The 27,960-nt window shown below is 43.4% G+C and overlaps 1 protein-coding gene across 1 annotated transcript in view; it reads right to left on the reverse strand.

Moving 5' to 3' along the window:
• Positions 1-27,960, reverse strand: part of LOC144783207 (uncharacterized) — a 184,907-nt gene that overhangs the window by 127,364 nt on the left and 29,583 nt on the right. Inside the window, exons 4-6 of the mRNA XM_078662302.1 lie at positions 15,754-15,953; positions 13,665-13,738; positions 12,595-12,721 (exon numbers count right to left, since the gene is read on the reverse strand). Coding sequence (XP_078518428.1) covers positions 12,595-12,721; positions 13,665-13,738; positions 15,754-15,953 — 401 coding nt within the window. The remainder of the gene's footprint in view (positions 1-12,594; positions 12,722-13,664; positions 13,739-15,753; positions 15,954-27,960) is intronic.

A 27,960-nucleotide genomic window follows, 5' to 3' on the forward strand; every position in this document is an offset into this window, starting at 1 on the left:
CCGTGTTAAACCATTTTTTCAATTTCAATTTTCGAGAAAATAAAAAGAGGTCAATTCGAGTTTGTGCAAAGTTTAAGTTGGATGAGGGACAAAACGATAAGCCAAGTGCCAAAGTCTCAATTTCTTCCTTTGAAAGAGACCTGTTTGAAAGGTTCACAACCGTCATAGTTTCTGTGTTCGGCTCCTTGTGTCCATTCCCATTGGAGCTTTTTCTCCGTTGAATCCTCCTCTTTTTGGCTTGCCTGTTCCTCCGGTTTTTCCTCTGTTTCCTCTGCCACGACCTCTCTGAGCCCCCCATCCTGTTGGAATTCTGTCCGGTTTTGGCTCATCATTTGAAATTGTAACAAAAAATTACTCGATTTTTTTCTGTTGATCGTGTAATTTCTTGATTGATGGCTGATGTTGAAGCATCTGATAGGCAATAAATTGAGCTGTAAAATTGTATATTTTTACATTTAGTTTACTAATAAATATGCATTAATACTTTTCTGCCTGGCACGTTTTACAGCCCAGCCAAGTTTCCCAGGACAATGCGCATTCCAGTTTTTTCTTTGAATCTGGGACTTCTTGTCTTGTTCATACCATTACAAAACCAGGAGTACACATCCCAGAATTCAAGGGAAAAAACACGTGGACTGGAGAGGGCAAAACTCTTGACGTGAGGGCTTACTTTACACCCCAGGTACACTCAGTAAGTTTAGTAGACAAACGGTACATGACTATTTCAAAAATAGATTTCCAGATGAAAAATCCCCTTCTTCATGCATCTCATTTATGAGATAACTGCACCCAAGCCGAACACAAAGAGATGTTCCATACGCTGGCTTTTTCATGCCTGGCACAAGTTACTATGATGAACAGGTGGGTGTTATATATATTCCCATCAGATAAATATTTTGTCTACATATCTATCTCAGGAGGCCAACTGGTTGATCTACCGCACCCTTTTATCTACTCTAAATTCGTATATATGCAGATCAAAACAAGTGTCATATTTTTAATCGTATGCTACTGTATTTATCCGATTCTACTTTTTTTATTAGACTATTTTGGCAGGGTTTCAATGATCACAGCAGGATTTTGTATTTGAGTGGGTGAAAGACTTCTTGCAGAATGTTAAACAAATGAAAGCAAGTCAAATGAGGAAATCCAAAGTGTAACACGAATCGTCATGTTTTCCAAAATCACCCATTTTCCAAAAATCAGCACAGTAATAAATTACTCCTATCTAATTTATAAGACCTAAAACATTCAATGATAGCAAATACCTACAATAGGTACAATTAAATGACAAATACATACAATAGGTACAATTAAATGACAAACTAAAAGCTCTCCCAGTTAACCTAAGACTATTAAAAAAGTAACAGACTTTAAGTGGCTATAGCCTAATACAAAGAGGGTAATAGACGCATACACTTGTCCAGGATTGTGATGCATGGTTTCCAAATAAATCTTTTAAAAATAATTTCAGTATCTTAATCCAGTTACACGCACTGCAGACGTAACAGTAGTAGGGAAGTATTTCACGGCTATCAGAGCTATAAGCGCCGGGCCACGCTCTGAGTGACGGTGATCCACTGCTTCCCCAAGGGTGTGCGGAGACACCAGTTTGCAACAGTAGACGGCGCTCCTGCACCTTGAACAGTAAAACGCCACTGTCAGCTGAGGCATGTAGACCCGTATTTACTGGGAAAAGCAGGCTGTACATTCGAGTTGCTCTTAGAAAGTCCATCTCACTTCCTTTCAATTCTTTACTAATGGTTGCTACCTACAAAGGAGTTTGACAACGTTTTTTGACGATCCATTATAAGTACATTTCGGGCAAAAAGGTCAATATTGTTTCCTCTATGGGCTACTTTTTTTTGTTTAAATCTCCAGCTCAGATTTTTATTGGCATTTATTCCGGACACATCTCCTAATCTCTTGACACAAATCAAATCCAGCCAACGGGCTATATATTGTTTGGGCTTTATCACGGTCACTAACAGCCAATTTGCACACTTGAGAATTGCATATTATCACCTCATTGTTCATAGCACCTTAAATAAATACTGCAGGTATCCAGCCGTTCAGTCCATGTTAAAATGAGGGAAGGTTGGTAGCATGTACTTCCAAGTGTAACACGTATGCTGATAAAACTTAAGTTTAATTGAAAAGTACTCTCTCAGAAATTAATCCTAGCAGAAGGATTACTGATTAAATAGCTCAATCGACTACTAGATGGAAAAATAAATGTCCAATATTTTTTCCAAAGCGTATAACTGACATTTATCTCTTTTCAAAATGCTCAAAAGAGAACTGAGCCACAGGGAGAGGCGCTCATTTGCCCAGGATCAAACAATGTGTGGGGGCCAGATTACAATAGACCATTTAAAGCCGCAGTCCAAATAAAAGTGTATTGATCGCTAGGAAAGGAAGGTAGGCCTGTGGCTGAGACAGTCATTTGTGCTATTCTAACGTGACTGAAGTTGTCCCAGTGATGCAGTATTTACAGAATCGTTAACTCACCCTCTGCATTAAGAAGTGCTGGTACAACACGTGTAAGCGCGTTACTTACATATTTAACTTGTGTTTAAATGCCAGAATGAACACTACGCTGTGCTCATTCATCAAATGAACACCTGAACTGAGCAAACCAACCTGCCGTCATATTAATGTCTTATCACGTATTCTCAGCCTTTATTTAAACTTCCCACAATTGTGGCATCATCTTGCACCAGAAGTGCAAGATGAACTGATTTGCTCAGTATCACACATTATGATCAATTTCAGGAACCAAGGGGGACACGTTCACAAGACCAAAGACGTTACACATCTAGAACAAGCTGCAACCTTAAAATGAATGCGGCCCAATCGTAATGGAAAGCAAATTAAATCTTAGTCTGCGCAGGGCTCACACTTTTGTATTTTGCGCGTGTTTTATACATTTCTGTCGGGGCCCAGGCCAGCTGAACAAACATAAAATAATGCGCTCCATTGTAATGGCAAGCATGCTTCTTAGCACATTAACTCTCGGCCTGTACGGGGAACGCACTTGCGTCTTTGGCAATATTAGCACCCCTTCCCAACCAACTGAAGAAAGAGGCCACTTTTCGCACTTGCCTTGGTTCGAGCTCTGTCTGGTAACGTCCCATAGCCTGAAGGATGAAAGGCTGAGCCGCGCTGCTGACTTGTGCGGGCTCACCCGGCACAGACCGTTTGCTAAAGTTGGAGCGTGCCCCTTTCCAGCTACGCTAGCTTGCCTCAACTCATGGCTACCCCGAAGGATGAAAGGTTAAGCTGCAGAGACGCCAGAGACACACCAGCAGATGTGTGCAACGCGCCCCCTCCCCCAGCAACACGCGTCCACTCCTATTCTACTTACACCTTTGTGAATTCAAAGGATGAAATGCTGGGCTGCGCCCTCACCCTGGGCGATTGACTTGAGCGGAGCCCGTGCTCCCACCGCTAGGGTGCAGAAGTATCCTGCTCCCACACCCGCAGACCTACCACGCTCTATACGGCAGGATATTGCCAAAACCTTTAAACTGATCACTCTGGCGGGCCTGATCCTCTCAATCTACCACACAGATTCCTTTGCTTGCTTGCTGGGAAGCGGGGCATAGGTAACCACCCGTCTCTCATCCTGGCATAGCGGGTGTGTTTTCGAAACTGTAAGGAGTGCCTGATCTTTTCCCTTCGCTATTAGCCCCGCAACTAGCCTCCATGCAATTCCCCCCAGTGGGTGCTTGTTGGGCTTATGTAGCCTGGAGCGGCGGGTGCACGGCGGGCGGCCGGGACCCTCAAAGGGGGGGGGGAGGAGGGGAGTTCCCTCCAAGAGATTCCGGTCGCCCCTCATGCTGCTTCAGTTGCGCTGGTTCCTGGGTACCTTGCCTTGGTGCTGCTACCAGCTTGCTTGTTCCCTAGGGTGGGATCGCTGTTTGACCTGTAGCACAGGCGGGGGTGGGGGCTCCGGTCGCGCTGCCTCCCCTTCCCGCGCCACTCGACCATCGCCGTCGGAAGGAAAAGGAAAGCGTGAAAGGGAAGCCAGCTGTTCTTGCCGCCATTGCTGCTCTCCTTGTCCTGCTGAAGGCCAAGACGACCATTGAGACCCGTGAGGTGCAGCTCAAGCCTACCTTAAACACGGACAGCGGGAGGGGAGGGGGGGGGCGGGCACACGGGCAGCAGGAGGGTGGGCGGGAATGGACAGCGGGAGGGGGGGTCGGGAACGGAGAGCGGGAGGGGGGTCGGGAACGGGATAAAGACAGTAAGAGCGAAAACGTCAAAATACGTACACATACAAAGTGAAAACACATTTATAAAGAAAATGCTCCTTACCTGATCGCTTCGTGGGAACTCAAATCTTGCAGCCAACTCCAACAACAAACACTTGTAGAAAGAAGAAAACAGGCCGACTAGAAAAAAAAAAATAACACACACCCACCGCCGCGATGACGATCAGAAGTGGGTGGAGAGCGAAAAAATCGCGGGAACGCCCACGAATCTGGTCCGGCCATGACGGACAGATCTCTGTTCCAATGGCTAACCTCCATTTATGGAGCTAGCCAATGGAACAGAGGGCGTATTCAAGTCCCCCATACTGAAAACTAAAGATTTCTCCTGGGGGCGGAGCTAAAGCTCCGTGCCCCAGGCGAAACCTAAAAAGCTGTCCATTGTTTTCCTTGTTTTAATTCGTCAGGGTTCACTTCGACGCCATATGAAGGAGCCTTTCACGTATTACAAACGTGTTTTGGATTGGTTTGAAGAAACAGATTTGTTTTGCCATAACCATGCCTACTTAGAAAACATGTATTAGGTACTACACTGCATTTATTACAGTCAAGGGAGAACTCAAACAAAATACATGCCGCAGAATATCATCTAACAGCAAGAGTGTGTAGAAGCTTTCATGTTGTAGATACATTATTCCACGGATATTAAGCTGGCAATTGATTAGCACCTACTTTTAGGCACAGTTGAAAATGTAAAAATCTTGACTTACTGGGTTTTAGGATGCTGAATGGTTTATTGTAAATCAAAATACTTAAAAGAGATGACTACATACAATGAGTTTAAAGTATTTGATGTCGGTGTGACTAATTTTACATATGGAGTGAGCAAATTCACCATTTTAATTTGTATGATATTAGTGTTAGCCACTGATCCCCTGTTGATCTACTCTCTTTTTCCCTCAATCTGGGATCAGTATGATTACACACAGGAGGGCTTGGTATAAGCTTCATGCAGTCAACTAAGGGTATGACAACAATTACCAGGGACACATCTTGTTAATGGCTCAGGGAGCACACTGTCATCATACTTGTGGTTTTGTGGAGTGTATAATCAAATGCCTGCAGCAGTAAAGACAGATGTCATGAAAGCAAGGGAAATAGTCACACTTTAATAAGCCATTTGGTAGGCAGTTGATGTAATGTCCGCACACGTTGATTCAGCAAACCATGCTCCAGACTGTAACTCTTTTGCTAATATAGCCTTATAGCCCGCCGTAGAGGGCTATACCGGCTATTAAAGGCCCTCTCCAGCGTTAAAGGCCCCGAGCCGAAGGCGAGGGCCTTTAACAAGGGAGAGGGACTTTAATAGCGGTATAGCCCATCTACGAAAGGCTATAAGGCTATTAGAATATTCTGTCACTAGAGGACAGAATGTTCTACAAAAAAAACAAAGCCTTTTGGGAGCGTGAGGGGATTGGAATCCCCTCAGGTTCCCTGAAGCCTTTGTGCACAGCCAGAGCTGTGAACAAAGAAACATTGGAATGTTGTGGCTCCAGGCTTATACCAGCCATTATAAGCCCAGAGCACTCCATTGTTTTCAATGGAGCTCCCAACATTCTAATGTTCTAATAATCTTTCACGGGCTTTTAGATTAATTTGCTGGAAGCAAGGTTGCAACAAGTCCAGTCTACATAGAAAAAAACATTTACCATTTCAGCAGAATAAAATACATATATTTAAACTGACACAATCCTGGCAAGCTGGTTTTAGATTTCTGACCAGGCAGCACAGAAATAAATAGCTCACAGCACTTGCCAAATATAAACTAACCAATGAAGGAAAATATTCTTAGGTAATTAGTAGGCTCTTTCTAGAATGTGATGATACAAAAAAAATGCCTCAGAATCAAATAGAGAGAAGATGACAATGGATGGAGAACAGTATTTTAATGCATTAACCTGGATTAGCAGTATCCCCTCTTCAACACATATCTCCCAACTTGGAGAGGCATTTCCCGAAAATGTGTCAGCAGAGGAGTTAGCAATCACTTTGCCCCCACCTTCTGTGCACAAGAAGGCACCCAAATCAACCTTTCAAAATTCAACCTTAACCGAAACCCAGATTGTACAAAAAGGATTTTATGAGATCGCCCCAGCAGAAGAGAAACATTTAATTTGTATTACACTCTCAGCCATACTTGTAACCCGCAGGTGTTGTGAGTCCTTCGCTACAAGTTTTCGCTGCATGTCAACCAACGTCTTTTTGTGTTCCATCAAGCCTTTATCACATCAGGAAAAACAGTTAATGGTTCTCCTGAAAGAACTCATCTTTCTTCTGGGAGGTAGCTCAGAGAATTTTGTATCTCAGATTTGTTAATTGCAACACCATTACAGTGTCACTAATCGGCTCTGCAGGATTCACAGGTCAAGGGGTGAGACTGTAGAATTTCACATTTGCCTAACAGCGCATATCTTCTTGCCAGTCCATCAAGTCATCGGAGGCCCTTATGACAAACCAAAGGATAGCAGGCATACACAGTACTTGGACATGGGTGATTCTTTGCAACTTATCAAAGGCTTCATACTTGTCCTCTAGTTTAATCAGGGCATTAGTTGCATTGCTCTGGAAGGGCGCCACCTTCAATTCCTCAGCAGTTTTGGTCGGCCAGCCATCCTGCATTCTCATATAATTTTCACTTATCTCCTGTTTATGCTCCATCGTCAAAACCTTGCCTGTTAGTTTGCCACTTTTTCCATAGTGCTCCTCACTGTGGCCTCGTAGTAGTTGTTTCTCCCGGAAATCTGAATGAAGGTCATCTGCTGATTTGAGAAGGGTTTGCGCTTTGCTCGTTAACCATGTGCCCTTTTTGGAATTAGCAGTTTTTTAAATCCCTTAGTGTGCCTTTTGAACCAGAACGAGCTATATAAAGAAGTCTTCCTTCTCTTTTTAGTCCTTCAAAGCCAGCACAGACCTATAGACAGATACGGTCTAAAATCAAAGAAAAAATCTTTACAGGTAGAAGAGGGCTCTCAACCCACACCCCACCAGGGGATGGTATGAGAGGCAATGCTCCTTGTGATGTCGCTTCAGGATGAGCAGCAAATCTGGTGTTGCAAGAGTCCCTGCTTATCCGCATCAGTGTTCCCCCTCCTTTCAAGCTCATCTATTGCTTACAAGGCCTTACCTCTTCCCCGACCATACCTCAAAGTCGAGATGTGGTTCAAGCTATGCCACAATAGACAATCATGAAAATTGTTCCTCGCTACTCCACTTAGACACACACACGTTTCCATTGCCCTTCTAGCCACTCCCTATCTCTCACACAGAAGAGCGAATAAAAAGGGCCACCACCAGTTCAGCCGTAGGTCATGGTCCTGAGTGTCACAGTAATTCAGCAGAAGGAATGTGAGGAACCTTATCAGGTTCCAAGCTCCGGTCACATTACCACTAACGCGTGCCTCCTACCCACAGTCATACACCTACAGAGGAGGCATTCTAGTCTCCAGAAGAGGACAAGCGAGTGGCCCAAAGGAGACTCACTCGTACGCTCCCAAGGAGCACAGCCTTCTTTGGTTCATTTGATCTTTACTATAGTTTTTGTTGCATTGTTTTACTTTTCTATTAGTGCAACTGATTTGTACAGCCATTTTAAGTTCTGTTTACACTAGATTGGGAGCTTACATTTGTGTGAGCCAACATGCCTGCTATCTCTGTGTCTTCCCTACAGGCTTACCTCAATTTCCTTCTATGGGGCCTTCAGCTTTCATCTCTCTAAGTGGCTAAATACAAACCTCAGAATCCTCCCTTGTTCCATGTGCCCACATCTCACCTACCACATTTAACCTTCTGTCCCAGGGAGTCTAGCTTGAGTATCCAGGCAAAAAAAGACATTAAGTGTATCTTCATGTGGCATCTTTTCTGTTTGGCACCGTCCAGGTTAGGAGTGACAAAGAGTCACAAACCCTACCCTTAGCCTTTTCAAAGCAAAACTCTCCCTTTTGCTTCTCCATTTCATCTCACCTAGCCCAAATAGCTATTGTTCACAGCATTAAACTTCGACCAGCATACACGAGTACCCATAAACACATAACAGACTGGAGCCCTGACATGGTCTTCTTCACTGAAATCTGTCTGCCTACCACAACCATTCAAGATTCCATTACTCAGGCATACAAATCTCTACTGAACCAAGGCTCTCCATCGCCATACTACACATCCTCATGCTGTCTTGTTTGCAGACCTCCACCTTGCCAAATTGCATTTGCTGAATCCTTCCAGGCCATTATCTCCAAGATCATACTAAAACATCTCAACCTTTTCATTCTAGAAAACTTCAAAATCTAGTTTGATAAATCAAAACAATGCTAGAATACATTCCTACTTTCCAACCTAGAATCATTTAATCTAGCACAACGAATTGTCAGCCGTTGTGGGCATACATTTAACATAATATTCTTTCTTCATCACCTTATTAGCTATTCATCATATTTTCAATCTCTCCAACTCACAACATCCACCAATCTTCAAATATATGTTGAATCCTGGTGGAGGTGTACTTTTTACTCCCAACTAACCGGTTTCTTACCTAACACCCAAAAATAGCAGGTCCACATCTGCACTACTCATTAATATTATGGAATTATATGGCACAGACTACTCCAAAAAAGGTATGTATAAAACATTATGCAAAGGAAGTAGGGTTAGGGAACCAATATGTATTGGTTAATACTTAGCAGCATTATCAAACAAATGCTGGAAAGGCAGATAGGTCTGGGCTTGGCTGTTGACCTTTTGGTTTGGCCACTTCTTGTTTCATGTGAAAAAGGTTTTATATTTAAACCATTCAAAGATTGCATCCGCGCTTGCAGATCCATATGCTTCCCTGGGCAGCAATTTTCGAATGGATTTTGCAATAAAGTTTAACAAAAACCATTGGACGATGGCCACCTATGTGTATGCACATATGCACATACATGGGCAGCCATCGTTGCATGGTTCTTACTTTTGTAAAACATCGTTCCAAGACGGCTGCTTAACCATGTGCATGTACGATGATTACGAATACTTTGTAATTTTACTAGAAGTCCTTTGGGTAAAAGCATTGCTTTGTTCTACACTGACCACAGTAGAAAAGTTCCACTATTTCGTGATTAATGCCCCATAAAGAAGGGATTGTCAGGCCTGAGATGCATTGTCAGTGATTCAAGTGAAATTATTAGATTAGTGAATTTATATTTCAAAGGACAATCAAATCAATGGATTCTAAAAAATGAACAAACCTTCTTGAAGTACACGCATAATAAATAGCAGATAATCAAGTAATGTTGGGCAGGTTTGGAGACACTAATCAGGAAGAGTTCAGTGCATATAGAAACTTCTACCATTGCACAGCATATGTCTACCCATTGTAAGCCTCGCATTTGATGAACTCCAGCTATAGCAATTGTACTCTACACTTGATAGTCACACCACACCTGGCTGTCCTACAAGTTAGGTGTATGCATGACATCCTATAAAGCTACGTTTATGAAGGTTCCTTGAGATTAGAGTTGACAAATTAAGCCTGGCTGAACATGGACAAACATCTGATCCAGGTGTGGTCTACTGAGATCTCGCAATGGTCTAGTCTATGCTTCCATCTACCTTTGTTCAATAAACCCGCTCTTAAAGATAGCACTGATCTACAGGTCTCCACACCAAACAACTTTCCAACACTGGCAAAGTAGATGTGTGTCCATTTCGTTATATTCCTAACACATGATGATAGATCCCCTGCTCAAGGTTCTCCTACACGGGTATTTTACCCTGTTCAGCGTTTACTTGCATGGGTTGAAAGAGACCCTGTTCTATATTTGCGTGCAAAGGTTGAAAGATACTTTGTTTCGATATTTCTTTGTGCAAATTATAAGGTAACCAGTACAAAGTTTACTTGGACACCCTGTTCTATTTCAGCAGAAATGAGTGACACCTTTATAGAGTGTACGTTTGTCACTCTCATGTTTTTTATTTTTTTATAATATAGGTGTATGTTTGTCTGTTATTTTGTGTTGTGAAATGTGTGTTTTTTATTGCCTGCAGCTTTTATTAAGGAGTGTTGGTCTGGCCAACTTGATAACAAGATGTGACTTCCTTTCCTTAGCTGCACCTATATACACGATCCCCTTTAAAATGGATTCACAATTATTGCCTCAATTAAAAGAGCTTTTCCTGCCCTCTGTGACAAAAAAACTTTTAGGAACAGTGTTGGGCATTTACAAAATGTATATTGCGACTTCACAATACAAGTTAGAATTATTTTGTTGTTGACGGGTAAATGAGCTATTACAAAATTGGATTAGGAAATGATAATAGAAAAGGCTTTGATGTAGTGCACTTTTACATTCACCAACTATTCTTCTACGCTTTATGCAAAGTATTTGGGTCTGCACACTATTTGTTTGGAGATAGGTCTCATGCATGGCTATGGCCCAACTTCATTATCATAGCAAGTGAGTCCTCTGTCCATCCATGTGGGATTGCATGTGCATACCTTACTTCTGTGTGTGAAAGATATGTGCGAAGAGTGGTGGCAGTTGACAATAGCCACACATTAACCCACATTGTTTACATTACAGTGTAGAGGATGGAGGGTGGTGAGAACCCGGAGAAGAAATGTGAGTTCCAGAACTCCTCCAGGACATTCCAGAGGGTCCTGCGAAATGGATCAGATTTCTAGTTTTAGGGAAAAGGAGATAGAAGGTCCCTTTGAGGCTTAGGTAGTTTGCCTAACTAGTTCATACCCCATTGTTCACTGGAATGGCGACCTTCATATGTTAACAGGGAGTTAAAGAGGGTAACCCTTGTTTTCAGTCTCTCCTGATGTGAGACTCCCAGCTCCACCTCACCTTTCTGTTGACATCTGACAAGAAGGACCGTGGCTGGACAAGTCTGAATGCAAAAGGCGAGAGGCAGGGACTGGCCAGAACCAGTCTCAGAGCTGCTTATAGGAATACACAACTGATATCTGTAACTTTGTATAAAGGGTAGACAGAGTCTCCAACCTATGTGCCAAAATACTCCACCAGAATCCATTGTCTCCTGACCAGCGGCTCCCAGTAAACTCTTTGTGCTGCAGGTTTGGGGTAGCTACAGAAAACTTCCATTGACAGGACCTGGATCACACTCACTGGGGCTTTGATCACGACTCTCAGGAGGTTCTGCCTGGAATCTGCTTTTAGGAAGAGAGCTGATGGACTGCTCGGGGGAGGAGGGGGGGGGCGGAATTGGAGTTTCTCTTTCACTAGGAAGATGCTGCTCAGATGGAGTGGGGCCACGAAGGAGTCATGGAAAATTGAACTGAAACCATAAACTGGAAGACAAAGGAAGGACCTGCACCACTCTGTGATTGTGAAGTCTGAAGTGTCCCGCACCGTCGACTCAATCTTATACCCCCAAGTACTGTAGAGCTCGACTCTACCTGAGTTCCACTGAGGAAACCCAGAGCCAAGAAGCAACATATTGTTAAATCTGGATTGTAACCTGCGTGAAGACAGGCGGAGGAAACCCTACATCAACGAAGAAGCATGATGTACTCACTAATATGATAAAGGGTGGGCACCTAGACTGTTGGGGCGAATTTTGTGCGAGGCCTGAGGAAGAATGCAAGCTTTAAGATTCACTGAACCAAGAGCACTGTGAACCAGAAGCAGCCTCCTCAGCTTGTGCTGGCGCGGTCTCCTTTTACCTGAATCAGTGTGCTCAGACATCCTAAAGGTTGACTACAAACAAGTCCGTAGGGCAGGAGCAAGGACACTGCCATCTTCCCTCAGTGGGCCCTGTGGTGAGCAGGTCACATGAAGTAGCACTGCCCTGATGACCAATTAATACTGCAGACTCTGTCTGAAACATCACATGATCAAAACAGACCCTTAGGTACTGTGCAATCAGGGAAGATACTTAAAGAGAGGGCTGAGGGAAGAAGCCCATATGAACATGGTGGTATTCACTGGGAGGCCTTGATTAGGTCGGCCTCCCCAATGCTGACCGTATTATGACAATACTGAGTAATAATAGCAGCCTATGGAGTTCTGCCTCCCTAACCCCACACCACCTTCTAGAATACTGTTTAGACTGGTCTACCTTGCCACTCTGAATGCAAAGTGATATGGAAGCATACTTGGTGCTCATTAACTGTACGTTTAAGACCTACAATATCAGCTGTAAAACTCTCAGATTGTCACAATTTGAGCCAGGTAACCTCTGTGCGCCTCAGATTCCTGAAAACGTTACAACACTGACAATTAATTTTAAATACATAGACCAGGGTATTTAAATGTATTTAATTTGAGAGCCCCAAATAGTTGTATTTTAAACCTCACAATGTATTTCTGTTTAACCTTACCCAAAGAGGTCAAGGCTTGGTTTATTTCTTTCATCACATTTGTGTAAAGCTCATTCTGCCAGTTGTATAAAAGCGTCCACTCCTCCTCAGAGAAATAAGCAGCGACATCATGGAATGTAACTGGTGCCTGGAAGAAGAAATGACACATAAAATGTATGAATGGCATACTCATACAGTTTTTGCTGATCATACAAAATATAGAATGAAGAACGTTTGAAATATTAAATAATATTTTCACTTGATTTTGGGTTTAACACTACTGGTCCAAAAATATTACTGCAGTTATAGTAGAGGTCACAGACATGTTAACAACCATAACAAAGCAGAACAGCTTACCTTTTGCACCACATCAATAAAGCGGGTAGAACATTTAGTTTGTCTCCAAAGTAACAAAACAAGCAACTCCCATTGTTTCCATCTAAGTGCCAAATGAATACCGTACCCACCACAGACTTATAAGCCGGTCGCTAGTTAAGGTTGCTTGATCCTAATAAAGCCCAAAACAGAAACCAGGAGACTATCAACTCCTGTTGCTATTGGATTCTCTGTAAATGACACCATGAATCTGATCAGTTTTGTACAAATCTACTCAAATATAAGGGGACATCTAAAGTCTTTATATTCTTCCAATCAACCTTCTGATTGTGCAAACCTGGAATAAAAGCTGCTCTCAAAAGAATTGTTTACTCCCAACAAAAATAGCAGCTCTCTTTGGCTAAATCTGCCAAAATCTTTGACTTTGAACCTCCTAGGCAATTTACATAGGAAACTGCAGAAACATTGTCTATACAAATTAACAACACACTGTTTGACAAAACGCCCTTAAAACTCAAAGCATTCAGGCCTGTAAAGCATTTCCAAACAATGTATATGTAAGCACCGTTCCTCCCTGGCCTCCAGTCTCTAGGTTGTTTAAAAGGGCTCCCAAACCTAAACTGCTGTCATATGTATACAAAGTAAATTCCGGTACGTTCCCGAATATGGCTTTGCAATTCCAAATCTCTAGATTGTCCAGTCACTACTCCAAGTCCTTCAGTGCCTCTAACGACAGGGAAATCTAATATGCATACCACAATTGTTTCCTTAGGCCCAAGCTCTTCAGTGTCTGAAGAGCCCTTCAATGAAGAAGGCATGGAGAAATTGCCTGAATGGAGGAGGATATGAGACCAATTACCCTCGTTAAATACTTCTGAGCTAGCACATCCGTTTTTAAAATAAACCTCAACTCCTTTCTTATTTTTTTTATCTTTTTGTAAATAAGAAGCAACTGAGCTCGCAAAGCATCCACCTGAAAGCCCACAAACTCTACTATCTGAGTTGGAACCAAAACTGATTTTTCTACATTTGCAATAAAACCCGGGTGCTTAGAAAGGTCATTTGTCCACTGTAAATGCTTCAATAGTTTTCCTCTTTCCTGAGACATCAACAGATTGTTGTCCAGGTATATAATCAGGCGAACACCCATTTTCTCTTAAAAAGACAACGACTGGAGTCAAAATCTAGGTAAAGCACCAAGGAGCAGAAGATAAACTAAAAGAAAGAAACTAAACTGGTAGAAGAGCCCTTTTAATTTGGATTGCAAGTACTTTAGTGAGTTTATATCTATATATATTTTACAGTAGGTGTCCTTTAAATTTAGCTTTACTAGCCAATCCTTCTCCTGTACGAAATCCCCAAAAAGATGGCTTCCTTCCATCTTGAAATGTGTGTAGACCTGAAACGTGTTCAAGTCCTTCAAGTTAATTTCTGGGCACCATTCTTTATTCTGAAATTAGTGCTTACAAACCTGTCATCTGACTCTAGGATTCCTCAAATTGCCTCTTTGTCTAACATCTGTGCAATCTCTAAATCCATCAAAACCATCTGTTCTTTATCCAACCCGAATTCTCTTTGTCATGGTCCTTAGAGGGAATTTCCCAGAAATCTATCTTAAAACCTCTTACCATCTCCAAAGCCCATAGGGTCTGTTGTTATTGACTGGGAAAACCCGGTTGCAATATTCAGATTCACCTTGACTTCCTGTGCTTTGTGATCTTAATATACTTACTCTGGAAGTACTGCCTCGTTGAGAAAAGAAGCCAGTGGTTGGTTGGAAATTCCTCCCATAACCTTACACATTTTGGGAGTAAAAGTGAGACCTTTAAAGTACTTTACCTACAGCAGGTTCCCTCCTGTCAGCCCTACAAAAACTCTCTAACCAAAAACATGTCTCATATTAGAGTGAGTCTTGCAAAGGACTGTAAAAGGTGGGATATTCTTTACCAAGGACTTAACAAAGCCTTGTACAAAGAGTATACCACCTGGATCACCAATAGCTTCCTTATTGGCTAAATCAGCTAACTTGGGACCAATAAAAGGTTCTTATAAAATAAAATAAAGTTAGCTAACTTGGAGTTCATTCTCATAATGACTTTCTCTCTCAGACATGCATTTGCATTATTGAGCATATATATAGCACGTTGGCTTCAACCCCTCAACAAGTCTGCGACAATATCAATTTCGTTAAAATGTGCTCCTTAGCCATCTCTAAAATACGAGCAAGAAGACCCAAAATATCAAATAACCTATGCTGACATTGCTTTAAGCAACGCTTAATACTCTTCATTGCACCTTTTCCCATCTTAAACATAAAGTTAATCAATTCTGGATCCAGTTTGGAGTTTTGCAGATCTTATTTTCAAAAAAGGATCTAGAACACTCATCCCTGATAAGGTTACGAGATTCCCAGTCTAGAGGCCTCCTCAACCAATGCTTAATACATTTGGCAACATGCTTCATGGGCCACCTTTCAGAGCTACGAGGGTGTCTTATTGTATTTGGATTAAACATGCCCTCACACAGAGGATCCTTAATAGCCTTCAAGAAAAAAGGAGGTTGTTGTTGTCATCCAGACTTTCCAGAGCGTCAAAACCCTCCTCTAGGTCAAATACATACTCTTGTAATTTCCATCTAGATCCCAATTCAAACTATTGGACTCCTATTCCTCTTTTGTGCCACTAAGGACACCACTCTTTTTTGTGCCGCTAAGGAGATCACTTTCTATTGTGGAGCTTGGACTACCATGCACTAAGAGGGAAGATTGTTCACCCGTTTTAGAGCTTCCTCTACCTAAATTGTCAGTAAGTTTAGTGAGATGGTTTGTCTTTTTTAATGCCTTACTTCCTTTCTTGTTAAAATCAGAAACTTCATCCTCTGAAAGCAAAAAATAATCCTCCTCTGAAGGATTATCTCCTTTCCGCTTCATCAAAGCAGCCTCTACTGATTCCTTGATGGAGGATCTTAATACCCCTTCAAAGTATTTTCTAAATAAGTCTTCATTAATTTCCATAAGAGGTAGGACTTCCCTTCTATCTGACAATCTTCAAGAAAACGACACAGTAAACATTCTACAAAATACCTGTATCTATTTTTTTAAAGATATCAGGAAAAAGTGTAAGCAGCGACCCAAGAAAAAATAGGATCCATTTTAAATTTATGAGTCGAAGGAGGAGTGAGAAATAGACACGACGTCACCATGGCAACATCTGTGAGGGAATAAAACAAGTTTGCCCAATTCAAAATGGTGCGTGAAGACTAGTGTACAGTCCCCTTTCTATGTCAACGGTCCTACGCATTATACACGATCGACTGTGACTGAGGAGAAGTCAGATGACCTTGCGCAGGCCTGTCTTCTATGCAAACCCTCGGTGAGCTGCGCAGTGGCGCACAACTTCTTCTGATATTCATCTTAAATAGTGCGTAGCGGTAAGTCACCATGTTGGCACGCAACTCTTATTGATAAAACCCTAAACAATGCACGAAACAGGCGTGCTTGATCGCAGTAAAATTAATCCTACCCTGATGCAGGGATGATGTAATGAAACCCCTTGGGAGGATAAAAAACAAAACAGACTGGAAATAGTATATCTATTAGCAAAATACAACACAAGAGAAAAAACTCAAACCTACCAAAAGGCTCTAACCCTAGCATTAGGAACATTAATGGTCAATTCATACATGGGAGTGACTAATACGTTAAGAGAAACATTACACATATAATTAAACAATAGAAACATAAAGGTGTACTTACCTGAAGGAGCAGCCAATAAAAGAGAAAAGTGGTTGTGACAAGGGTCTATGGGCCAGACGTATATAGATTTTTCCTGGTAGCAAATGGCTTGTTTCGTAGAATCAAGCCGTTTGCGCCTGGAAAAATGCCTTTTTCTATGTACCAAACTCTATTTTTGCAATTTGGTTACTCATTTCCAAATCGCAAAATGGATTAGAGATTCGGTATTCGGAAGGGGCATGTTAAAAGCATCTCTTCCTAATAGCAACTTGAACGGTATGTGTGAATTTCTGCTACCGAAATCCGGATTCAAAGCATTCACATTTTACCACCTACTTCAAGTAGGTGGTAACCCATTTGGAAACGGGAAGGGGTCCCTAAGCGACCCCTTGTCCTTTGTGAACGGTTGTGAAAACGTTTTTTTAAGAGCAAGCAGTGTAAAAGAAACTTTTCATTTATTTTTATTTTTTTAACACATCCTGTTTTCCTTTAAGGAATATGGGCTGCATTTTTAAAAAAAACTTTGCTTTATTTAAAAGCAAACACAGTCATGGTGCCCTGTTGTCTCCAGCAGGCCACCATCCCTATGCTTTTAGCGGTTCCCAATGGGTCGCAAATTGAAACCTATCTCATGAATATTTATGAGGTAGGAGAATTGTGAACTACTGGGAATCACTAACAGTGTACACACTGTTTTACATAGCTGTTTGCGATTTCCTAATAGCGAATCGTGAAAATTCACTATTAAGAAATCGCAAAGCCAAAGCTGTGTACATCTGACCCAATATACTCTGTCTGAAGATTACAGAATGGAACTAGATGTTTTGGGATGTTTTATGTTCTTTAAAGGGCTGTAGTTGGGTACAGCAAATAAAAGATATGTGCTGGAAGAACTGCTTTTCTACTTTGCTGTTCAGTCTTTTGAGGACAACGACTGGTCCCATCTCACTTGAACCCAGAGCGACTCCAAGGGTTTGCTGACTTGCCCCCTATTCTGACGTCTTAGGGCCATCAAAGACTTCCTTCAACCCTGCAACACTCCTTGACTCTGCCATCTGTGAGTCCTGTACTGCCAAGTGGTGCCAATCCAGTCCTGGGCCCTTAAAAGTGAGCTTATGCTTTGCAGAACTATCAAGATCGAAGCAGTGTCAAGTTTACGCTGATCAGAACCGCCTCATTGCCCTTCGACGCCGACACAGGAGCTAATTGGCAACATCGCTTTGACGGACTGCGTGGCTGGACAGCCACCAACAGCATGTCTCAATGCTGATGCAGCGCCTGCATCGTAATGGGCTTCATTGAATCTTCGACGTCGATGCTTCCTCCATCCAAGATACTTTTTCAGCTGGGCCTACGTGAGTCCTGTGAGTCAGCCTGCCCACCATGGAGGTCAGCCTGAACTTTGGATTTATCCCATTTAAGTAACTTTACTACTTGTGGCTATTTACAAAATCCATGTGAAAAATTACTCACATATGTCGATTTACAAGTATGTGAGAAGCCAAATTTATGAGTGTAAGTTACTACTGCACAAAAGAAACAGTAGTAAATCCAGCACCACTTTAGGTGGGAACTTATTTTTAATTTAAACATTGGTTAATTAATTGTATCTAAGATTTGAATTAAAATTAAGTTAATGAAGTTATATTAAACAAATAAGATATATTATAATATTTAAATGATAGTTATTTTTCTGAAATTTAAACTAAAAAATAAATTTCCACCTAAAGTATTTTTATGCATTAATAATTATTAAAAGTTATTTATTGAATTATAAATATTTTTAATTACATTTTAATTAAAATTATTATTACATTCAAAGAACAATTATGTATTGTTAGATAGTTTCTTTAACATTACATTATATTTATTTATATTTGTTACTATTTTAAATAATTACCTTTGACATTATTTCCTATGGGGTTTTATTTTAGGTCCCTTCCACCATTATTTTCTCAGAGAGGGTGTTGCAGTACCAGTGGTTGGTTATGTGTGGTGCTCGACTTACTCCAGCCCTACTCTTTTTGAGGTGGATGCATGTCCCTTCCTCAACCGCTCCCTTACACTACTGATCCAGCGATTAGGGCCTAATAAATGTCATCACCTGGACCCAATTCAATACCCTACATGTCCCTTACACGCTGGGTGAGCATTAACCAAACTTACCAAATTTTCATTACCATATCATCCTCGCATTATCCTTTTGTGGCAATGCAATCTTTATTATGTAATCAGGTTTTGGCAAAATAATACTTGGCTCTAGTATAAAGTATTGTACATTCTTCATATAACCCAGTCAACAATTTTATTAATGACAAACTCATTTAGGAGTTAATAATGCTTTATCTATAATAATGTGATTGCTCATCAAGTACAATACAACTCGAATCATAAATCACCATACAAGAGAAACATCAATGGAAAATGTCGTAAACACATCTCAAATACAACACTGAGTGCGTGGAAAGGCGTAGAGACAAAAGAATGGAGTCATAAGTCATTTGCAAAACAGTTATGCAAATTCAGAATGTCATACTAACCAAGGTTCAAGAAATTTGGAAAGCTACCCTCTGGCCATGAGAGTAAGCAAGGCCTCTCAAGAAGAGTTAAAAGGCAAAGTTTAAAGTCCTGTTTCAGCAGAACAGCAGCTAGCCTATAGAATTTAGGAAAGAGCAACACAGCCCTCTCCTCTCGCAAAGCAGGAAAATCACACCTAAAAACTCACCCCCTTTCTACAACTAATTATACCCTAAATTCCCGGAAGTCCAACCCACATTGTATCATAACACGCAATTTCATTTCATTCTCTTGGTCGAAACAGGGGGTGTTCTAACACACCACTCTTGACATTACAATTTTGCAAACAGATCCATTGGATATTTATTCATGTTATCCCCTTCCAGCCAAGGAAATAACATTTCAAACTTCCATAGTTTGTACGCTTCCTACATCTCAGTCATGTATCAACTTTTGTGCCATGATTGGTTTAATGCGCCGTTCACTGAGGAAGTGCTCCGTTCTCCTTATTCAATTTGTTTCCTCCATGCAACCTTGGCAGGCACACAGGAACTCACGATAGACAGTTCACAATTTGTTCCCTTCTACATTTCTAATACGCCATATTAAATTCAAAAGAGGCACTTGGGCCTTTTCTGCAAAGCAGAAATATCAAACTTCTAGGAAAGACAAATACAAGTGTTAATTATTATTTATAAAGCCATACGATTAAAATCACCCTATGTGATGCATACTTTCTAGCTTTATCCATGCGCAATTTAATAGATTATTCTTTTGATTCAGTTAAGTGTAAAAAAAACTAGCAGCTTTTAGTCTGTTATTTTCTTGATTAACCACATGCATTTGCGGCCTACTACAACACTTTAACACAAGCTTGTGCAGTTTTCATCTTCTCCCATTAGTCTTTTGCATTTATTTTGCACATCACTCTAATAGTATTTTTACATAATGGGGGTTCAATCCAAGAATGTCTTATTTCGCGACCACCCTGCTCCATCACTACCTAGACCCTTTCTTACTCCTCCCTACACACCTCCCACTTAGTAGTAAGTCTGCCCTTTTTTGAAGCCACTCCTACTGGTCCCTCTCACATTTCCTACTAAAGGCCCGATTCTGATCCCGCTCGGAAGCAGTCCTGACGGCATCCATCAGGAGCGAGTCTGAGTCGTACGAGCGATTTCCGGGCAACTCGTACAGCTGTACGAGCGAGCAAGAATGGTGTGAAAATCGCCTTGCGCTCCGTGCGACTCGTAGGCATCAGCGAGCCCTTCTGGACGACTCCGCCATGGCCGACGCGTACAGCGCAACCTGCGGATTCCCGGACGACCAAGTACAATGCGCGCGTAGAGCAGCCAGATTGAGTCGGAGCCTCCGACTCAAAAAAGCTCCGGGAGCGGGCTTCAGGGGTCCGTAGCGGGCCACCCTTCACCCGGGGCCCTACGACTCGATCATTGGGGAGGTTCCAAGGGTCCCCCTACACATGCATGCACGGTGCGGGCAGGACCAAGGCGTCCCCGCGACAGGGGGCGCCCTTGTCCGAGATGTTCCTTTTTTGTCTATGGGAGTCTACGTACCCAATGTCACCAGACTCCGATAGGCTTCAATGGGGCTCCGAGCGACCCGAGTCCGTCAGCGCTGCAGCGCATCGTACTCTGTCTCTCGGAGCCCGAGTCGCTCGGAAAGCTCTATGGGCACGAGTCGGCCGTAAGGCTTTTCCAGCGAGATCGGAATCGGGTCCCAAGTAGTAAACTTACATGTGTGAGTATCTCCCCATAGAAAAGATAGGAGAAGTGGAGGTGTAGATGTAAATTGTAAAAAATTGTTAATGCAAATCACTTATGCATTGCACAGCGGCTTGGTCGCTGCCATCGAAGACTTTTTCAAAAATATATTTCAAAGGTTTGGTACAACAGAGGAGCGGGGAGAAGCAACTGAGACAGAGCAGGAGGAGGAAAGCAAATGGGAGTAGGCGGAAGGGGTGGAAGTAACAGGGAGTGGGCAGGAGCGGTAGAAGCAATGGGGAGTAAGCTGGGGGGTGGAACCAATGGGGAGTGAGCGGGAGGGGTGGAAGCAACATGGAGTGGGCAGGAGGGGTGAAAGAAAAAAGGGAATGGGAGGGCTGGAAGCAACAGAGAGCGGGCAGGAGGTGGAAGCAACAGGGAGTAGGCAGGAGGTAGAAGCAACGGGGAGTGGGCGGGTGGAGGAAGCAACAGGGTATGGGCAAAAGGAGGAAGCAACAGGGTATGGGCAGGAGGAGGAAGCAACAGAGTATGGGCAGGAGGAGGAAGCAACCGGAAGTGCGCAGCAATGGGAAAGCAACGGGAGTGGGCGGGAACTGGGACACAGGAATTGGGTGAGAAGAGGAAGCTCTGTTAAGGGGAAACACTGGGGGTGGGTGGGAGTGGAAAGCCCTGGGTGTGGGTGGGAGGGGAGAAGCACAGGGTGGGAAGCAATGGCGAGTGGATGAGGTAGAAAAGCAATTGCAGTTAATCAATGGAAAGTGAGGGTGGAAACAATAGGGAGAGGATGGAAGGAAGGGAAGAAATGGGGAGTGGTTGAGTGGGAAGTAAGCAATGGGGAGTTAAGCAATGGGGAGTGTGTGAAAGGGAGGGATGCATTAGGGAATTGGTGAGAGCGAGGCAAGGAAGCAATGGGGAATGCATGTGAGGGAGGGATCCAATGGGGATTAGGAGACAGGAAGAAAAGCAAAGGGGACTAGGCTGAGTGAGGAGACAACAGTTAGTGGGAGCTGAGAAAGAGCCACCAAGAGAGAAAACCAGACAAGAGCGCGAGCAGCAAACAAGGGACAGAAAAGCATGTAGAAAAAGTAATTCCCTAAAAGTGAGCAGTGGAAGTATACAAGTCAGCTGGTTAGAAGGATGGTAAAGAGGCTATGCTACAGGTGAAGGGTAAACACAAGGTGGACAAGATGGGACAAGTCAAGCCATTGAATAAGAAACACACGAATGTGAGTGACAATAAATCCAACCAATGGAGTGGACAGCAGGAGTGGAAACAAAAGGGAATGGGAGGAAGGTGTGGAAGCAACGGGGAGTGGGTGGGAGGAGGAAGCAATGGGGAGTAGGCGGGAAGAGGAAGCAACAGGGAGTATGCTGGAGAAGGAAGCAACAGGGAAGGTGTGGGAGGGGGGAAGCAAGGGGGACTGGGTGGGAGGGGTAGAGCAACGGGGAATGGGCAAGAGGAGGAAACATCAGGAAGTGGGATGCACTGGGGACTGGGTGAGAAGGGGAAGCACTGGTGAGGGGGAAGCACGGGTTGGGTAGGAGTAGGAAGCACTGGGTGTGGGTGGGAAGGTAGCAGCACTGGGTGGGAAGCGCTGGGGAGTGGATGGGAGGGAGAAAGGCAATAGCAGTTAAGCAATGGGAAGTGGAAGTGATGGAGGGAAGCAATGGGGAGTGGATGGGAGAGAGGGAAGCAATGGGGAGTGGATGGGAGAGAGGGAAGCAATGGGGATTAGATGGGAGAGAGGGAAGCAATGGGGAGTGGATGGGAGAGAGGGAAGCAATGGGGAGTGGATGGGAGAGAGGGAAGCAATGGGGAGTGGATGGGAGAGAGGGAAGCAATGGGGAGTGGATGGGAGAGAGGGAAGCAATGGGGATTAGATGGGAGAGAGGGAAGCAATGAGGAGTGGATGGGAGAGAAGGAAGTAATGGGGAGTGGATGGGAGAGATGGAAGCAATGTGGAGTTAAGCAATGGGGAGTGTGTAGGAGGGAGGGATGCATTAGGGAATGGGTTGGAGAAAGGCAGGAAAGCAATAGGGAAGGGTGTGAGGGCGGATTACAAAGGGGAGTGGGAGACAAGCGAAGAAGACTAGACTGAGTGGGGAAACTACAGTGAGTGGGAGCAGAGAAAGCGCCACTGGGAGGGAAAACCACACAAGAGGGCGAGCAGCAAACAAAGGATAGAACAATATGCGCAGGGGGGATATTTGATGGAGGAGGGGAAGCCCATGAGGGAGAGAGCTGGTAACCACATGCACTCTTGTGGAGTTTTTAACAAAAAAGATAAAAGTAATTCCCTAAAAGTGAGCAGTGGAAGTATACAAGTCAGCTTGTCAGAAGGATGGTAAAGAGGCTATGCTACAGGTGAGGGATAAACACAAGGTGGACAAGGCAATCCATCGAATAAGAAGTACACGAATGAGAGTGACAATAAATCCAACCAATGGAGTGTGCGGCAGGGGGAGGGGAGCAAAAGGGAATGGGAGGGAGGGGTGGAAGCAACAGGGAGTGGGTGGGAGGGGTGGAAGCAACAGGGAGTGGGTGGGAGGGGTGGAAGCAACAGGGAGTGGGTGGGAGGGAGGGAGGAGCAAAAGGGAATGGGCAGGAGGAGGAAGCAACGGGGAGTGGGAAAAAAGCAAAGGGGACTAGGATGAGTGTGGTAACTACAGAGAGTGGGAGCAGAGAAAGCGCCCCAGAGTGGAAAAACCACACAAGAGCAGGGGCAGCAAACAAGGGACAGAACAGCATGTAGCGCCGGGGGGGGGGGGGATATTTGATGGAGGAGGAGAAGAAGCACATGCACTCTTGTGGAGTGTTTAACCAAAAAGAATAAAAGTAATTCTCTAAAGTTGAGCAGTGGTAGTATACAAGTCAGCTGGTCAGAGGATGGTGAAGAGGCGCTGCTCCAGGTGAGATATAAACACAAGGTGGACACAATTTTATTTAATTTTTTTAAGAGTTTTATATCGCGCGAACTAGCCACGAGACATCAGGTATCAGAGTGCTTTCATGAGGACCATTTTCATTACAGATGGGCACATTCATTTTTGTTAGGCAGGAGCAAATTACGTGATTAGCCCAACATTACAGGATGTTAAACGTCGTTGCCGAGACTGGAACCCGCTTCCCCAGCTCTAACCACAAGGCTACATCCTTCCCTTCCCCTCCCCCCCCCCCATGGGACAAAGCAAGCCATCGAATAAGCCAACAAATGCAAGTGTCAATAAATCCAATCAATGGTAAGCAAAGGGCTTGCTCTAAATCCACTGTAAATTCTTAGTAAGTAATAGAGTTTTCGCAACAAGACAGCTTGAGCTGTCTTGTATGCAAGACTTCACAAGGGAGTGCAAATATTAGCACCCCCTTTTCTCGTACATGTATTAGTGATGCACATTCCTATTATGACAACAACAAAAAAACACAGTTTTAGGTGTTGGTATATTCAGGCTAGTAAGATAGTTCTGTGACACGGATACAAGCCTCAAAGAGGAGGATGCCAAGGAAGCCGGACTAAAAGGTATTTGCGGAGGTAACTAGCCAGGTGGTGCTGTACAATCACTCGTATTCTGGGACCACACCCAGAGTTAAACACCCACCGAAACAGAAATTCTGAGACAGCATTTTATCTCCAGTTGGTTGCAGCAAAGCAGTGTAAACCATATCCAACTATCTATAAGGTCATCAAATAAAAGCACATTTAGAAACAATACTCACAGTATTGGAATCCTGGTGGGGCATATTCTGTTCTTTCTTGTAACTTGTAAGGTGAGGTTTTTTTGGGTGGGGGAGGATCGAGCCTAAATCTCGGCAAGAGATGATGAACAACCAAGCGATTTGCCGTTCTTACAGGGAGGACACACACTGAGAATGTATTGAGAGTGAGACACGGCTGATTCACTCACAATTCACTGCCTCGTTATGTACACCCTCTCTATAAACCAACTCCAACATAGAAACTGCAGTAAATGCATGGGATGATTTCCTAGGGACCACACATCTAAACCGAATAACCACTGGACTATTCACCGTTAAGTGCTTTAAAACCTCCTCGTATGTAGTAAGCGCTAGATAAATGTAACAGTACAAATGCACCACTATGATAAAGGCGCACAGCTCTTTCCTTTCCGGGTAGAGCCGACAAATACCCTCTTGGGAAAACACTGCAAAAGCCTGCCTTCCTCTCTAGGAACAACGCAGGGACATGTTCGGCTGCATCTCTAAGCGTCCAACCGAGAAATCTATAATTCGCTCTCTCAATAGCATTCGTACAAACACCGAGTTGACATAGAATGGCCAAACAGGTCTAAAGCAAGCTTCAATTGATTTCTAGGTTTTAAAACGCTCCATAGTGAGACACTACACTCTGGTACATGCTCAATCAGAAACCGAAGGCACGTTTTACTTGCTGAGACACTACTATGCTAATGGGTGCGCCCAGACTTTCCGGGTTAAAGAAGAAGGTGTATTTGTATGTGTCCTTATCGCTTACTCCGCTAAAATATAATTTTATTTTCTGTTTTACTTTCTCTTTCACTAAATTAACACATCAGAGTCAGAGAGTACTTCCGATGTAGGTGCCTAGTGTATTATTTACGTTCTGTGAGCATGCGCAGGGTAATAGTGTATCCATTTTTGGGCATGTGCGCTAGGAGAGTGAGCTGTATTAACGGTGCAAATAGTTTAACGCTGAAATGGCGATCCTGAGCACGGGTGCTCCCAACTGGAGCTCCTTGCGGTCAGTCATCTTATTTAATTATTTATTTATTTATTTGTTTATTTATTTAATTCATTTATTTAAAGCGCGGACTTTACCCGAAGGTGTCAGAGCACTGTACAATAGAACAAGTTACGTTACATGAGAGAACTGTTGCAGGAATAGAACAAACAAAAATAGCATTCCATAGAATCAGAGCGACGTAGGCAAAAGGCACAAAATCTCAAGCACAGCATGAACAGACTGTACAAGCCAAAGTGAGAATAAATATGACAAATTATACAATGATTAAAGAACTTCCTGGCGAATAATAACAGGCCGTAGAATCCAAACAACGCAGGCAAATGGAACACATCAAACGCAGCAAGCACAGGATGTACAAACAAAAATAAAAATATTTGTGACAAATTTACAATGACTAAAGAACTTCCTGTTGGGGTCTGAGAAGGAGGGAATTAGTTCTGAAAGTGTCTTTGGAATAAAAGAGATTTGAGGTCCGCTTTGAAGATCTGGATGGAGGGCATGGAGCGAAGGTGGAAGCACGTTCCAGATTCTCACCGCATTACCTGAGAACGATTGTGCCAACAATTTTTCCTTTATTGAAGGAGGGGGGTTCAAGCAGGAACTTTTCCGCATTCCGAGAAGCTTCTTGAGCCTCCAGACAGTTTGCGTTTATTCGCCAGATAGCGATGGGAGGAAGAGTGCAAAGCTTTGTGGGTGATGCACGCTGTTTTGTAGATAGCTCTAGCCACGATGGGAAGCCATCAGAGAAATTAACTAATTACTTCCTTACTTTGTAATCTTTACACATGCTAACACTGTCTGAGTAACTTTAGCTCATTAGTGACTGTCCAACACACAAATACAGCAACAGAAAAGTAACCAGTCAAACATTACGAAGGGCCTTCCACTATGCGGCAACATGCTGAGTTTTTATTAACATTTGATCCGTTCGAGCTGGAATTTTTTTTTTGTTACAGTAACTAATTACAGCAGATGATGAATGGGGTGGCAAAGGCGGCAAAATCCCTAAATATGCGGAATTCCAGTGGCCCTATCTGCGACTTGTGCTGCTTAGAATGAACACGTTCTAAGTACATTTTATCCGTAGACTTCCATTGCATAGCAAAATCTCAGCAATGCCTCTTCATCTAGCCACCGCATATTGGGAATCGAAAGAAGCGATCACTCGATCTACCGCAGCGGACAATAGAGCCCAAAATCGTGGAACAGGATGACACAACGAGAACCGCACAACAACAAAGAAGGGAAACGCAGGAGGCCACAATCTTGGCGGTGAATCCCTCTCCACAGGAGGGTCGGGGTGCCAGGGGTTACGGGTTGATTCTGGAGAACACCATTTTGGCGACAAGGCATGCTCTGGGGTAAGGGCGATGTGCACACTGCGGCCCAACACCGTCTCATCCGACTTTTTAGTCCTGGGTCCACTGTGGGTACAGCTCAGCTGTGCCCAGCTGTCAAGTGTTCGGGAGACGGCCACTCATCTTCTGCCATGTCGCCCTGGGTCCACTGCCGGTGCCTTGATGTGCACAGCCAACTGGTAGCAGGGAGACTACAGCAACCGACATGGAAGCACCAACTTGGCATCAAAGGTGAGCCCACGTCCCCATCTGACCTGGACATCCCTGCAGATCATACCACTCATCCGCCCCTGCTACCCCCTTCTCGACCCCAAGTCGGTGTACTGGGTTGAGCAACACAAAAGCAAACTCCCGTACCCCCATCGACCCCCTACATGCCCCTGGGATTTCTGCTGCTGCCTTATGTTGAGGCACCGGGACACCAAGCGTGGAGGACATCTGGCTATCACCAGCTCGGGGATCCTTCCAGGCCCAAGATCATCGCCTGTGAGTGCAACAACACCCTGAAGGCCTTGCTGAACGAGCACTGCAAGAACCCGAGCAATGGCGAGCAGATCATGTTCGATAAAAGTGTAATATATATTTGTACAACTATAATTGCTTCAACTTTTCTTAAAATGTAATCTTGAGTGGATTTGCAACTTGTACATATGTAACTCTAACCGCTAGTGTCTGTAGTAGACGTATGTACTTTCTACCATTCTTTGTGAGTTTAGAGTTTATCTGTTTCATATTTTTTATGTAATTCATGTACTTTGATGTCCTTATGTAATTTAACTTGTTCTATTGTAAAGCGCTCTGACACCTTCGGGTAAAGTTTGCGCTATTTAGAAATACATAAATAAATAAGGCTATCTCAAAATGTGCAGCAATACGCCTCATAATTTGCCTTCTCTTGCCACATAAGTTAGTTAATACAGCCACATTATTAGGTCCTCCCCTTCTGCAGCATACCAGTGGCG

This window comes from Lissotriton helveticus, chromosome 9 (genome assembly GCF_964261635.1).
Source record: "Lissotriton helveticus chromosome 9, aLisHel1.1, whole genome shotgun sequence".
Lineage (NCBI taxonomy): Eukaryota > Metazoa > Chordata > Amphibia > Caudata > Salamandridae > Lissotriton > Lissotriton helveticus.